The 15,114-nt window shown below is 48.4% G+C and overlaps 2 protein-coding genes across 2 annotated transcripts in view; one reads left to right on the top strand and one right to left on the bottom strand.

Annotated features, from left to right (window-relative positions):
- Positions 1 to 4,082: 4,082 nt before the first annotated feature.
- Dnase1 (deoxyribonuclease 1) lies at positions 4,083 to 6,601 on the top strand. The gene is made up of 8 exons (XM_028760911.1): positions 4,083 to 4,242; positions 4,560 to 4,648; positions 4,788 to 4,871; positions 5,116 to 5,231; positions 5,544 to 5,656; positions 5,731 to 5,885; positions 6,158 to 6,254; positions 6,448 to 6,601. The coding sequence occupies exons 1-8, from the start codon at positions 4,096 to 4,098 to the stop codon at positions 6,499 to 6,501; spliced, it is 855 nt and encodes a 284-aa protein (XP_028616744.1). The 5' UTR covers positions 4,083 to 4,095; the 3' UTR covers positions 6,502 to 6,601.
- A 6-nt stretch (positions 6,602 to 6,607) lies between these two features.
- Positions 6,608 to 15,114, bottom strand: part of Trap1 (TNF receptor associated protein 1) — a 36,905-nt gene continuing 28,398 nt past the window's right edge. Inside the window, exons 13-18 of the mRNA XM_028760910.1 lie at positions 12,978 to 13,163; positions 12,443 to 12,581; positions 11,754 to 11,839; positions 11,035 to 11,180; positions 6,991 to 7,063; positions 6,608 to 6,858 (exon numbers count right to left, since the gene is read on the bottom strand). Of these exons, the coding sequence (XP_028616743.1) occupies positions 6,757 to 6,858; positions 6,991 to 7,063; positions 11,035 to 11,180; positions 11,754 to 11,839; positions 12,443 to 12,581; positions 12,978 to 13,163 (732 nt within the window). The 3' untranslated portion in view covers positions 6,608 to 6,756. The remainder of the gene's footprint in view (positions 6,859 to 6,990; positions 7,064 to 11,034; positions 11,181 to 11,753; positions 11,840 to 12,442; positions 12,582 to 12,977; positions 13,164 to 15,114) is intronic.

The following is a 15,114-nucleotide window of genomic DNA, read 5'->3' on the forward strand; positions in this document are numbered from 1 at the left end:
CAAACCCTGATTATGGCCTCAGAATTTATAGTAGACATTTGGAGAAGTTAGCACACATAAATTTTATTACTTTTTGTTTCGCTTTGTTTGCTTTTTTTGAGGCAGGGTTTCCTTGTGTAGCCCTGGCTGTCCTGAAACTCACTCTGTAGATCAGGCTGGCCTCAAACGCACAGAGATCCGCCTTCCTCTGCCTCCCAAGAGCTGGGATTAAAGGCATGCACCACTACTGCCTATCTGGGTTTTTGTTGGTTTTGTTTTTGATTTTTTTGTTTCAAGACAGGGTCTCACTATGTAGCTCTGTATGTCGTGAAACTAAGGCTATATAGTTCAAAACTCAGAGATTTGCCTGCCTCTGCCTTCTGAATGCTGGGATTAAAGGTGTGCACCACCGTGCATATTTTTAATTTTATATGCATTTACTGTGTGCATGCATGTGCCAAAGCATACCTGTCAATGTCAAAGAAAAGCTCACAGGCATGGTCCTCTCTCTACCATGTGTATTCTGAGGATCAGACCCAGGTCATCAGGGTGGCAGCAAGTACCACTAACCACTGACCCATCTCACCGGCCCACACATAAAATCTAAAGAAAAACTTTGTTTTTAATCCTAACTATTCCTGGGATATGTCCACTTGCAAGAGACCTTGAAACTGCCATCTTTTTGTCTTGTTCTACATCAAATTTCACAGTAATACTGTCTCAGTAGCTGCCACAGCCAAGACCACAGATACAGAACATTATAGAAAGAGATAAAGCAGTCATCATGTTGTGTCTGATGTGCAGACATGCCCACTTTACCACTCGCTGAGGTACTTTTGGCCTTCTCTGTGTGGAGGGCGGTGCAGCACCGGCTGTGGCACAGAGCCCCCCACATGACCTGCCCTACTGTGACCTGCCCCACTGGGATCACTTGTTTTTGGTCACAGTACTTAAGAGGATTTTCCCCATATCCTTTGACTTGGCTCACACTTCAACAATCCATTGCTATTTGTTGCTTCTCCATTCGGCATCTGTGACAAGAGTAATTTAAAAAGAGAACATTGTAAATCATCAGAACTGACCTTTAAAAAGCTCACCTGACCCAAAAAAGTGGCCAGCTTTCCTTATGGCACATACTTCCTTGTTGATGTGACTGGAAACTCCAGAAGCACTCAGCTGGCTTCTACCTTCCTGGAGTGCCTATTCTTGCACCTCCAGAGTGGGTTCTGGCATGGATGGAGTGTGCTTCTGGTCCTCACTGTTGACGCTGGGCATGGCAGGGACAGCATCCAGATGTAAACATCCCATTTATCTAGTGGGGTTTCCACTCCCCCCTTTTTGTGCTAGTCCAGTTTCAGGGACAAGGACCACCCACCTAGCCTACAGACCTATACACAAGTGAAAGTGACCATTGTTATGCATACTGAGTCTGAGGCCACTGACTGCACAGGAGTAGCTGACATAGAAGGAAAACAACACAGGAGAGAAAGGCAAGGCAGTGTAATATCCAGAGGCTTCTTTCCTCCTAAGAGGATTAAATCCTATTTTGACTAACCCTGTGTCCACTGACCATCCAACCATAGAGCAGGCTTTGGCCTTTACCCCAGGTGAATGTATCTGAGCTGAGTGGCTCTCACGGAGCCCAGTTGTAGGAGCCACCATGTGCAATTGGTGATCAGGACCCAGCTTCTGCCTAAGGCCTAAGCCCTAACCTTTCTGCTGGCTGGAAGACAGGGGTGCCTAGGAGTTCCCAGGAGCAGGGAGTGGGTGACAGGCTTGCCAGTACCCATACCTACCAGATGCTGAGAAACCGAGGAGTGGGGCCCTATGTCAAAAGCCCTACGTGTCAGATCTTATCAATGCTTCTGTGTCCAGCTGCCTGGGCTCAGGCACCTTTCTCTGCACATTGGTCTGCTCCCATTCCTACCATCAATCTCTCAGATGTGCGACCAAGGTAGAAAAAATCAAGTTATTCTGAGGCACAGCCGCCTTGCTGAGTGTGTGGGAACTGGGTGCTGATACACTCACATCTATCCCAGCCTCAGGTGGAGAGTGGAAGCACGGGCATGCGGAGTTTTGAAAAGACTTGAATGGGGCTGGAACAGAGTTTGCTGACAAGCACCTTATAACCAGCACACACCTGTAGACTCAACACAGAATTCCAGAATGAGCAAGGTGGAGGCAGGAGGATCAGAAGATGAAGATGGGGTTTCTGGTACCTGGGGAGGTAGGTGGGTGATTGGATCTCTGATTTGTGCATGTGAGAGACATAGGAGATGTGCACCAGTGCCACTGTGACACTGGCTTCCCGGAGGTGTCTTTATTTTTTGTACTCTATGTTAATTCTTCCTAGTTCTGCACACCAGGCGCCTTGGCCAGCTGGCAGGTACTTTGCTGACCTTGGCCTCTTTCAGACTCCTGACCTCTAGGCTGTCCTGCTTCTAAATACGTCCAACATCCCACAGCTGCCCATTCTAGTGTGTTACTTCTGATTCTCTCTGGACATACAACCTCTTCCTACATCAAGAAGGTTCAGTCCCTATAACATGTTCATATTGTCCTTGGAGAGCCAATAACCCCCCTCAGCATAGAGCTTTTCATAGAGGGATAAATGGTAGCCCAAAAGATGTCCACATCCTAATACTTGGCAAAAGAGAACTTTGTGGGAACTGGGAAGATGGCTCAGTTACTAAAGTGTTCACCAGAAGCATACGGGTCGGAGTCAGATCTGCAGCTCTTGTGTAAGATTAGTATGACAGCCTGTGCTTGTAACCCCAGCACTAGGAGACAGACACGGGGATTCTGGGGGTTTGCTGGTCCATCTAACCAATTCACTGAGCTCTAGCCTCAGTGAGAAACCGTCTCAACTAAGGTGGAGAGTGGTAGAGGAAGACACATTTTCAGCCTCTGGGCTCCATGTGCAGTTTAGGGGAGAGGACAAGAATAGGACTAGAGTGAGAAGAGACATTATCCTGGCCACATCCAAGAGGAACACAATCCCTCCATCATCAGATAAAGGGATAGCTGACTCAAGAATCTTCCCCTAGAGTGGGGTGCATATGGCCCTGCAGACACCTGGGTTTTGAACCTCTGGCTACAGTCCTTTCATGGGCTGTGGTAGCTTGCTAAAGAAGCACTAGGGGATAAACACAAAGGAACTATCAAGGATTGAGAAAAAAAGGGGGGGGCAACATGTAGCCCTGAGTTACTCTTGTGATGTAGATACTTGGGGATCCTTTGAGCGTCTTGTTCTCCCAGGAAGAATTTCCATCATCCAGCATTTCCCATCCGCAGCCTCTAGCATCTCACTGACTTGGAGGTGAGGGGTCCTTAGCCACAGAGCAGAGCAGCTCTCTTGAGAATCCATTATGTCAGTGTCTAGAATTTAGCTTCTGGCTACAAGGTGACATTAACCCCCCTAGACCAGACACAAGCAGATGAGCAGATGCAGCCAGCCCTGCCTCCAGGTCCTCCTACCCACCCCTGGTAGCGAGGGCAGGATGGGCAAAGGACACAGGTTTTATAACCATGCACAAACATGATATCAGACTGTTTTTTACAGCAAGAGGCACTGTGTTTGTTGTCAGCACGTGCTATCAGCCTGCCCAGGGCTTCCGTGGGATGGCCACACAGGCAGCCCCATTGTTCCATGCTCTCAGGTGAAGGGTACACATGCGCCCTGGGGAGGTCATAACTGCCTGAACCTTTAAAACTGGCAGAGCACAGCAGGTTGGCATTGCCAGGGCAGTGACCTGGAGAGCTAGCAGGTCTGTAATTCCACACCACTTCTTGGTTTTTTCCTTTATACATTTTATAAAAAGAATTTTCCTTTAAAAGCAAAAGGAGAAATTAGTATCAGAATACCCCAAGTTAGTATCAGAATTCTCATCTCCACATAGACATCTCCGTGTCAGGGGTGAGTGAACTCGTCTTGCCCAACAGTTCCAGAGCACTCGGGGGCTTATCACACCAACAGAGCAGGTCTGTTCTGGCTACGACAGCCGTCTCAGGTAAGTACAGGGAGGGACTGAGGGCCTCCTACAAGCTAGGCTTCAGAGTCTTTGATGAGGATGGTAGGTTCACTGCTTCTTTGTCCTGACCATCCAATTTCACAGGATGAGGTACACAGGGCTGATGGGAACACTGCTCACCCTGGCCAACCTGCTACAGCTGGCTGGGACTCTGAGAATTGCAGCCTTCAACATCCGGACTTTTGGGGAGACTAAGATGTCCAACGCCACCCTCTCTAGCAACATTGTGAAAGTAAGTTCGGGGTGGCCCAAGCCTGAGAGCGGGCATGCTGTCAGGGGGAGCAGTAGGTGTCCCTAGGGACCACAGTGAACCTAAGGCCTTATCATCCGTGAATGGACATCAGGGTTATCATCCCAGATCACTGTCAACACTGCTCCTGGTTGGCAGGTATCTGACAAGAGGGTAGTCTGCAGGGAGAGCTGCTTTGTCAGAGCAGCAGCTGCAGCTCTGGCTCTGAGGTTCTGGATAGGGCAGGATCTGAGGTACTGAGCTGCTGGTCCAGCTCTGCCCACCCAGCCTGTCTTGCTTAGCTGTGGCCCTACCCCCAGATCCTGAATCGCTATGATGTAGCCGTTGTCCAAGAGGTCAGAGACACCCACCTGGTTGCTGTTGGGAAGCTACTGGATGAACTCAATCGGTGGGTGACAGTGCTGGAGTCAGAGTAATGGCAACCATTTACAGTCTCACCCGCTCTGTGCTCCATTGATGGGGCCTTGTTATCAGGTGCCAGGAGGTTTCCTCTATGGTGAAAAGTACCTTTGGTTTCCTTTATCCAGGGACAAACCTGACACCTATCGCTATGTAGTCAGTGAGCCACTGGGCCGCAAAAGCTACAAGGAACAGTACCTTTTTGTGTACAGGTAAAGCTCTATGCTGTCAAAGCCCAAGAATACAAGCATAGGGATGTACAGGCCCCAAACTTGTGCCACAGAGGCTGACAGTGGTTTGGGGAGCCCAGGTGACCCTGCTCCACTTGGGAGGGCCTTACAGAGCAGGGGTAACAATGTGTATTACAGGGATTCAGGATAAGGTTCTGGCTGGGTGGGCACCTACTCAGTGGCCTCTCACAGCACTACAGTCACTTCTTGCCTGGTCTTTCTCTAGGCCCAACCAGGTGTCTGTTCTGGACAGCTATCATTATGATGATGGCTGTGAACCCTGCGGAAACGACACCTTCAGCCGAGAGCCAATCGTCGTCAAGTTCTTTTCCCCATACACTGGTGAGTGCTGCTGGGCTTCACTTTCAGCCTGACCCAGGCCAAGATGGAATCACAGCTTGTAGCTCGAGTCCAGACCTCTAGAAGCCTGTGGCAGGGCTGTCCCCTACACTCCCTCAAGGGAGCTCCTAGTGCTCTGAATTGACATTCAGTTACAAGGTCGGTATCTGTCCTGTGGGAGACTGTCCCACATCTTTCTCTCTGCTCTACAGCTAAAACAAGCCCCTGCATGAGGGCCCCAGTGCATCCTCAGACCAACCCCAGTTCAGGCTGTTCTCTGGACACTATGTCCATAGTGTGTCTGCTTTTCCTCAGAGGTCCGAGTGTTTGCGATCGTGCCCTTGCACTCAGCCCCAGCAGATGCTGTGAGTGAGATCGATGCCCTCTATGACGTTTACCTCGATGTTCAGCAAAAGTGGGGCCTGGAGGTGAGACCATACTAGGAACAACGGGTTCTATTGGCCCTGTTTGTCCCTGGACCAACAGGCATGTCTCCTGGTAGGACATCATGTTCATGGGAGATTTCAATGCTGGCTGCAGCTACGTCACTTCCTCCCAGTGGTCTTCCATTCGCCTTCGGACAAGTCCCATCTTCCAGTGGCTGATCCCTGATAGTGCAGACACCACAGTCACATCCACACACTGTGCTTATGACAGGTAAGCAGCTCCAAAGCCAAACCAAGCCTTCAGTCGCCCTCTCCTACTCAGGAGGCTGGAGCTCTGCTTCTTACGGGCTCCTAGCTTTCTTGTCAGCATGGCTACCAGTGGATGGGGTCCCAGCTGGGCACCTACATGTTAGTCCCTGCTAGTGCAGGGCCTTCTCTTAGTACTCCTAGGAGGAGCACATTTGGAGTGTGGGGCCAGCAAACCTTAACCAAGGACTCTGGTGGGAGAGAGGATGAGGGACCTTGTTCTCTGACGTCCTATAGGATTGTGGTTTCTGGAGCTCTACTCCAGGCTGCTGTTGTTCCCAACTCGGCTGCTGCCTTTGATTTCCAAGCAGAATACAGACTCTCCAATCAGCTGGTATGTGTCCTTCCCTCGTGTGGTTCAGGTTAGCCTGGCTCCATGATTCCCGACCCACACTGCTACTGTTTCCATACTAGATGTGGGTGAAGGTAGTTCAGGCCAGGAGCAGAAGGCTTTCACCTGCTCACCCTCTGTGGTACAGAAGATCTCACTCTGGCCCCATGTCCTCTGTACCTCCCTGCCTCTGTAGGCTGAAGCCATCAGTGACCATTACCCAGTGGAGGTGACACTCAGAAAAACCTGATGTCACTGAGCAGTTCAGCCACACTGCTTCCAGTGAGGAAGACCCACCCCAACTGTACACAGTACTACAGCATCCGACCATCTCAGAAGAGAGCCCAGCTGCCACATGGAGTAAGAAATACTGTTTAATTGAAGTAAATAAAGCTGAGCTCACGCACTTGGTGGCACTGTCTGTGTATTAAGTCCTTCCTCCCCAGGCAGGGCCATCTGTCACCTGGGAAGACCTGGGTTGACACTAGATCCAGTGTCTTGACTGTCAGTGTTTCTCTAGGGCCTTGACCAGAAGGTCATTCAGGCGGCCTACCATGGCCCGGGGGTCATCAACGAGTCCTGCTGCTATCATGGCGTTCTCATAGATCTGAAACATGGATGGCATAGTAAAGTCAGGATCAGGGGCTCATGTGCAACTTGACCTATACCTGACCCTCAGCAAGAGAGCAGCTTTGTATCCCCAAGGCAGAAAAGGATGCCAAACCCAGTCAGTCCTCACCTGATCCACGAGCAGCTGGGCCAGCTCCGGCTCGCTCTCCCGCAGCTGGCTGAGCTTCTTTATTAGTGTGTGCCTGTGTCAGGGAGCCAAGGGAAAAGTCAGGCCGAGGGCTACCGACCTGGGGCTGCTGCTGTTACATGAGGATTATTAGAACATTCACAGAACTGCAATGTGTCTGTCAAGCATGAAAAAACTACCCTGATTCTATAAGTCACCTAGACAACAACAATCACTGTAAGAGTCAAAAAATGCAGATGGGGTGCTTTAGTGTGCACTAATAAAGGTGAGCTGTTCATAAATGAAGCCCAATGTTTTTATTGAAATCTAAATGCATAGAAAAATAAACACGAGAAACCACTGAGAGAGAGCGAGCGAGCGAGCGAGCGAGAGAGAGAGAGAGAGCGAGAGAGAGAGAGAGAGAGAGAGAGAGCGAGAGAGAGGAAGAAGAGACACACACACGGGGGGGGGGGGGGATGTTGACGCCCAGGAACGTTCCTGTAGACCTAAGTACTCAAACTTAAATGTCTAATAATGGCAGCACTTCACGAGCAAGAAGATGGGTTAGCATACATAATAAGGGTGTATACTGTCCGGCCAGCCAAAAATCAATTCATTTTTGTCTAAGAAATTAACTCCAACCCAATTCCAGAACCAATGATTTTAAGCTATGAAACAGATGTTTGCTTTTACACACAATATACAGACCTAAAACATGGAAAGGACAAACTTGAGTCTACAATAGTTTTCCTTCGTAGGGGAAAAACCCTCTAGTGGAACCCTATAGGAAACATACAAACCTATAGATTACATTTCCACTTAGGAGCTGGAGAGGTGGCTCAGTAGTTAAGGGCACTGGCTGCTCTTCCAGAGGTCCTGAGTTCAATTCCCAGAAACCACATGGTGGCTCACAACCATCTGTAATGGGATCTGATGCTCTCTTCTGGTGTGTCTGAAGACAGCTACAGTGTACTCATATACATAAATAAATCTTGAAGAAAATTTTTTTCACTTATGAGAATAGCAGAAAGTAAGACATTTGACAAGCGATGACAGGGATGTGGAAGTTGTAAACCTTTATGTAGAACACAGGAAGGACTGAGACCATACGCCAGCTCCTGAACAACAGGAATATCCACCCTAACATGCGCCTTCAGAGTGGAACCTATGAAACTAGAGAAAAGGATATTCTCAAATGCTCTACTATGGGCTGTGTGGGATGGGCCACGGTACTCTAAACTCAAGAACCTGTATGGCGCACTGCCCTGTGGAAGGACAAACTACATGCTGCTTATTACTCATTACCTGAAAACTTTCCCCATCAATGGCTTTTTTGAATTCTGAACCATGTGAACATACTACCAAATCTAAAGACAAGATCAAAACCAGAGTCCTTTGGCACTTTGGTCACTCATAAAACCAGTTTTGTGCCAGAACTAGCGAGCTGACACATTACATCACCTACTCTGGAGTCATGGCATCCTGCCGGCCAGTGCGGCAGTGGGAACTCTGCTCACTGCCAGAAGCTGCTTGAGACCTCTCAACCCAGTCATAGTGTCTATGATCTGGCTCAGAGAACAGGAAAAGTGCCTTCCTACATAGTTCCTAATAACAACTTATAAAGTGAAGACAATGGTGTGCTCTATCAAACTTCAAACACACATAAGTCAGAGAGGAGACGGGGGCGGGAGAGCCTTTAGTTGCTAACAGCACACACTTTTAGAGAAGACTTAGGCGCAGCTCCCAAGCCCAGTAACAGGCAGTGAGTAACAACATAACTCCAGCAGTATCCAACACCTCTGGCGTCTGTGAACACCTGCATCCGTGTGCACATACCCGTATAACTAAAATAATACAACGTATCTTCAGAAGTGAAAATAAGTCAAGCGAGGTACTACTGGCGTGAGCGATGAAGCTGCAGATCTTATTTTCTAACATTTTTAGCAATTCTGTAATTCCATTAAAAACAACCACTGCTAAGGTAGTGGAGCACGTCTTTATTAATCCCAGCACTCGGGATTTACTCACTCTGTGAGTTCGAGGCCAGCCTGGTCTACAAAGAGAATTCCAGGACAGCCAGGGCTACACAGAGAAACCCTGTCTCAAAAAACTGAAACAAAAGAAAAAAAAAAAAAACAAAAATTATTGCTATATGCAAAACCAATTTAGTCCTTACCCTCATTATACATTTCAACAATTAAAAAACAAAACTTAAAACACCCAATAAAGATATCAAATAACTAAAAACAGGAATCTGAAGAACTCTGAGTTTCAGAATCAGTCTAGGTGACACTGTCTCAGAACAGCAAAACCAAAACAGCTCCAAACCCCACAAGGATGTCAGTATCAATGGGTTTTGTCAGGCTTAACTTAAATATGTCTACAGAAGTAAAGACCAAGAGTAGCCAGGACCTCACAGAGGAGAACTCTACGTGCCTCAGTCTCACTTGCTGCCAAGGACATTCAAGGAAGATGAAGTTGTTCCAGCAGACAGAATGGACAAAACATGGAAGGAACAGGATTAGTGAGGCCAAGCTCCCTGGATGTTCTTACAGAATGAGATGAAATCAGACCAGGCTTAAACAAAATTAACCCAAAACCTAAACAATAGAGCCTTTTAGAAAGAACAGATTCCACAAAAACTATAAAGCAGATAAGATTTATAAATTTGATAATAATAAAAGTAAGATCTTCCTTTCATCAAAAGATACCTTAAAACGACAGCCATTTGAAGCTGAGTATATATATTTACAAATGACTAAGCATGGTGGTACACACCTTTAATTCCAGCATGCAGAGGCAGAGGGGCAGAGGGGCAGAGGGGCAGAGGGGCAGAGGGGCAGAGGCAGGGGGTCTCTGCGAACTAGAGGCCAGCCTGGTCTACAGAACAAGCTCCAGGCCAGTCAAGACTACATAGTCTCAAATAAACAAACTACAAATGAACACTGAATGTAAGGCGATCACCACATCACGACCTGGGACTTCTGTGGGGGCAGGCTTAGGCAGCTCACACTGTCTGAACCAGAGGATTGCACATTCTAGAGAAGCCTACACATGTTCAGAGCAACTCTGTTCTTAACAGCTCCAAGTTGCAAGCCACTCAAATGTATCAAAAGAGTAACCTGTCCTAAGGTGGATCCATACAGTGAATGCTAGCTGAAAACTGTACCTCGCTACTTGCACCCGTATCTACTCCTAAAGTTAAAAATGGCTTTAAGGATGGAGATGGCAAAACCAACAACAGCCCATGTAGGAGGAGCTAAGGTGGGAAGAGTAAGGAGAGGAAGAGGAGTTGGGAGAGGAAGAGAAAAAAGGAAGAGGAGGAGCTAGAGAGGGCAGAGATGTAGGAGGATGGAGAACCACACAGGTATGGTGAGCACTTCTGGGAAACAACTTATAAACTTATAATTAGGTTAGCTAATTGGAATGCAACTCTCTTTGTATGGGCATCTTGCTATTAATCATTATCAAACATATAAAGCCTTTGATTATAAGAATCAAAGTCCCATTCTCTTACTGGGACCGCATGGATGGCGGAATGGTCTGGGCAATGCCCCTGCCTTTCGGAGACAGCATGGAAGACTGGAAGAGCCATCTCTCACGCTAGCATCTAGTGGGTGGCAGGGCTGGTGTTTCTGGCGGGCCAGTTCTAGCTGCAGCATGCATGTGGCCTCAGGCCGAGAAACATGGTGTCTGGGCTATAGTGGCTGGACTAGGCAGAGCCGCTGCAGCTTAGATAGTCGGCTTAACAAGTGGCTGATTTTAAATAATTATCACAACAAGCCCAAGTGAGAGAATGTCAGGTTTGTGGTTTAACTCAAGGAAATGGAACTCTAGTGGGAAATGGGAAACAAATTGCATCAGCAATGCTCCATTTAAACTTCCTGTGAGTACCTTTTAACTTCTGCTTAATTCCAAGGGCCTTCTTATAGAACATCCTTACATGGATGGCATAGAAGCTTTACATTCATATTTAGATGCTCTCCAGACAGAAGACTATGCTCACACTAGGAGCCCCTGACAGTGTGTGCTGGAGCCCACGCATACCTGGGGTTGATCTCCAGTGTGGGCTGGAGCAGTTGAGCACGTTCTTCCTGGGTCTTGGCCAGCTGCTGCATTCGCAAGAAATGCCGAGCAGCCCCCATCTCCAGCACAGTCACCATGGCAGGGTGGGTGTCCAGGCGGAAAGTCACCTGCAAGCAAGGGTCAGGATGAAGAACCCAGTAGCAAAGGGCTAGGGGTATCAGGGTCTGAAGCATGGTGAAGTTAACGAGGCCACCAGGTGGAAGGCAGACTGGCTCTGTGGTGGCTTTGTATCTACTGCTCTAGTTCACTTGTCTGCAGTCAATGAGGACAAAGATCACAGCAAGATGTCCAAAGGTACAGACTTGGAGGGGCTCGGATCCTTCTCCCTGAGGTGAGGAGACCATCCTGTGGAAAGTCAAAGCCTGAGCTGCTCACGTGAGGTCTCTTCATGACAGGAAGCACAAACAAGACCCCTTTGTTAGAGGGAAGCAAAGGAGTCTTTGCAGTGAAGCACCTGCCCTGAGTGAGGCAGGGCCTAGACTAGCACTGAGATGAACACAGACTGGGCTTGAGACAAAGCACTGCTGGTGAGATGCTGGTGCCTGTGGCCTTGGGACACTGCAGGAGTCCTCACCCTGGCTTCAGTGCCTTCCTATGGGGCCACATGAGGGCAGCAGCTCACAGCTCAGCCAGACTCTGGAAGGACATCACATAGCACGATAGCTAGAGGGAGGCCTTACCTTCACATTGGTGACACGGGACCCCAGTGCATTTCTCATCCACGCCATTAGCTCTTCTGTTTCCTTCTCGGAGAGGCGCTCATCAGCTGTACAAGAGGAGTGAATGAACCTAGGGCTCCTAACATGGCTCCCTTACTTTGTGGCCTCCACTGAGCACATTTCCTGAGCTAGCTCGAGCCATACTACCTCACCAACAACTAGGGACACATGCTCTTGGAAATACTTTTCACCTACATAGAAAACATCGAAAACACCCATGGTTGCCCCTGAACTCTGTAAATTTTTTAGGACTTTAAAAATAAAAATCTGAGCCCAACCAAGGTGGTACACACCTTAGAATAGTGAGGCAGGAGGATCAAGGCCAGCCTGGGCTACAAAATGAAGGACTATCTTAAAAAAAAAAAAAAAAAGGCGGGGTGGATGAAGAGTGGAGCAGTTCCTTCCAGTTCTTTGTAAGTCTGGTCACCTGCAAGGACCCCCACAGGAGGAGCAACTCTCGGGCCCTGGACATCTCCCACTGCTTGCTAGGACTTTCCCAAGCAGCTTCTTGCACAGGCTGGTGAACCACAGCTAAGCAAGGAATGCTCCACTCTCGTGGGCAGGTCAAGAGAACCGCATGGGACATGGGACATGTCTCCTGCCTAACAATCACATGGGATCACACCCTCCAGAGAGAGATGGGAGTCAACCTGGAGATGTGTCCTCAAACTTTTCCTCCTTGTAGTGATCAACGACGATGTCGGTCTCTACGGAGATCAGCTTCTTCTTGTCAAACTCCCTCAGGTGCAGCAGAGTCAGCTCGTCGAACTGCTCATAGCAGAAGAGCACCTGCAGGCGGTCAGGCCTGTCAGCCGTGGAGGCAGGCAGCAGCAGAGGGCTGCCATGGATTCCAGGGTCTGGGGCCTCAACAACAGCTTAGAGGCATCTAAGATAGGCTCTGGCTGTCCTGCCACATGCACACATTAGTCATGCCACCTAGTGGGAATGACAGCCATAACACACACAGACACACACACTCACACCACACACAGACACACACACAGACACAGACACACACAGACACACAGACACACACACACAGAGACACAGACACACACTCACACAGAGGCCTCAAACACAGTCAGTCATTTTCTCTCATGCAGAATTGGGAGTTCAGCCCTTCCCTCAGCACTTAGACCCTGTAAGATACATTCTTGGCCCAGCACCAAGCCGGAGCCCACCTACCTCAGTATGTTTCCGCTTCATGGCTTCGTAATAGGGTGAATGTTCAGCCAGGTGACGGTTAGGAGCACACAGGTAATAGATGTTTCGGGTGCCAGCCTGCATTCGGCTGGCATAGTCTGATAAGCTGGTCAGCTGCCCAGCAGGCAGGGCTGAGGACTCATACCGTAGCAGCTTTGCAATATCCTCCTGCAGACATTCGGGCAAGTCACTGCTTACTCCAGAGCCAAGATCTGAGTGTGATTCCTAACTTGGACTCTTGGTGAAGCCTGAAGCTTTCTGGCTCCCCAGCCTGGTCCCCAAAGGCTTTGGTGGACTCAGAGTTTCAGATGGGCCTATGAATCCCACTGTATATAGGACCATGAGAAACCTTTGAACCTAGGTGGCCTAGGGCCTCCTGAAGACCTGGGTAAACTACCTCAGGGTATCCAGCTGCCACTCATAGCAGACCCTACTTAGGAGCTCTCTCTGTTGCCAGTGACAACTGGACACAGTTCCCAGCCTCCTCAGAGCCAGTAGTATTCATTACCAATTATAACTACTGGAGTGTGTGGAAAGAGAAGGGCCTTCAGCAAACAGTACACAAATACAAGCAATGCAGCCCGTAAGGCTGCAAGAACAAAGAACAGAGATTGGTCCCTGGAGTTGTCAGCTTAAACGCTACATAATCTAAGACACTGTCACCACTGACCATCCCAGCACAAGACCTTGAGGAAAGGGGTAAAGACTATACAGGGGCAGAGCCAAATGAACATGCTACTGTGCCTTGGATTTCTGGTAGACAGAGACAAAGATTTTCAGAACTGCCAAGGCCAGGTACAGCCACATCTACATCATAGGAGCATTTGGCTCTCACCATACACAAATACACCTAGTAAAAAATGTATTCCAAACCCTTGGAAAAGGCCCTGGCTGGCTCAGCAAATGCTATTAGGTGCTGCTAACTAAAGGTGAGATCAGGGGCTGGAGAAAAGGCTCAGTGTTATAGGAGCTTGCTGCACAATCTTCACGAGGGCTGGAATCTAGATCCCAGCACTCACATAGCAATTGGGTGTCTCATACACTTCTAACCTTAGCTCCAAGTTGGGGTGTTCTGGCTTCCAGCTGAGAAAATGTAAGTTCCAAGTTTAGGGAGTTATGGTGCCTTTGCTGGAAGAACACCTGACACTCCTGGCCTTCACGGCACACACACAGATGCAGACACAAATGACTAAATCTTGAAGTGAGGTCAACCAGAGTCAATGTGTCACAATCTGATCATAAATGCTCCTAAGAACTCATGAGCTGGGTGCCCAAGGCAGCAGTCATCACAGATGAAGCCTTGAGATACGATCAGATCACATCACTGACAAACTCATGAGCTCATGGCTAAAAGGGCTAACAGGAAGCGACAGACATTAGGACGGGATCTAGGTGGTATAACCACTGGGGGTGTGTCCTTTAAAGGGTGTTTGTCAACAGCCCCTTCTCTCTTTTTTGATTCTTGTCACCACATGCTCCAAGTGTATAATATCCATGCCAAATATCCATCCACTTCCCTCCTTGAAAGTCCTCTCCTCAGCTACTTTGTCCCAGTGATGGATAAATTCCAAATGGACAGCTTCAGTAGACCAGTACAGCTGGAACCGGCTGATGAGCTGGTGGGAAGAGGCCCAGGGAAGAGCCATGGAGTCAGACTTGGCACCTGCATACCAATGAGCTATGTATGGCCTCAGGACAGTGACATCAATGGATTTTACAGTATGCAAGTGATACAGTAAACCATTTAGGAACAAATGTATTCTTTTTGAGCAATTACTCTGGCCAGTGGTAGTATTAAGAACTCTACCAAGTATATAGTGGCTACTTGTTATATTTTTAACAACTTGACACAAGTTATAGTCACTTGGGAATGAATCCCAACTGAGAAAGACGACTCTATAACACCGGCCTGTAGGCACGTCTGTGGGGATTTTCTTCATTAATGATTGGTGTGGGAGGGCACCTCTGTGGGTAGTCCTGAGTTTTAAAGAACGAAGGCTGAGCAAGCCCAGTAAGCAGCATTCCTCCATAACTCCTGCTTCAGTTCCTGCCTTAGTTTTCGTTCATAAAGGACTACAAATGTAAGCCAAATAAACCCTTTTATCCCCAAGGGGCTTCT

The sequence above is a fragment of the Grammomys surdaster genome, unplaced genomic scaffold (genome assembly GCF_004785775.1).
Source record: "Grammomys surdaster isolate TR1022 unplaced genomic scaffold, NIH_TR_1.0 126612, whole genome shotgun sequence".
Taxonomy (NCBI): Eukaryota; Metazoa; Chordata; class Mammalia; order Rodentia; family Muridae; genus Grammomys; species Grammomys surdaster.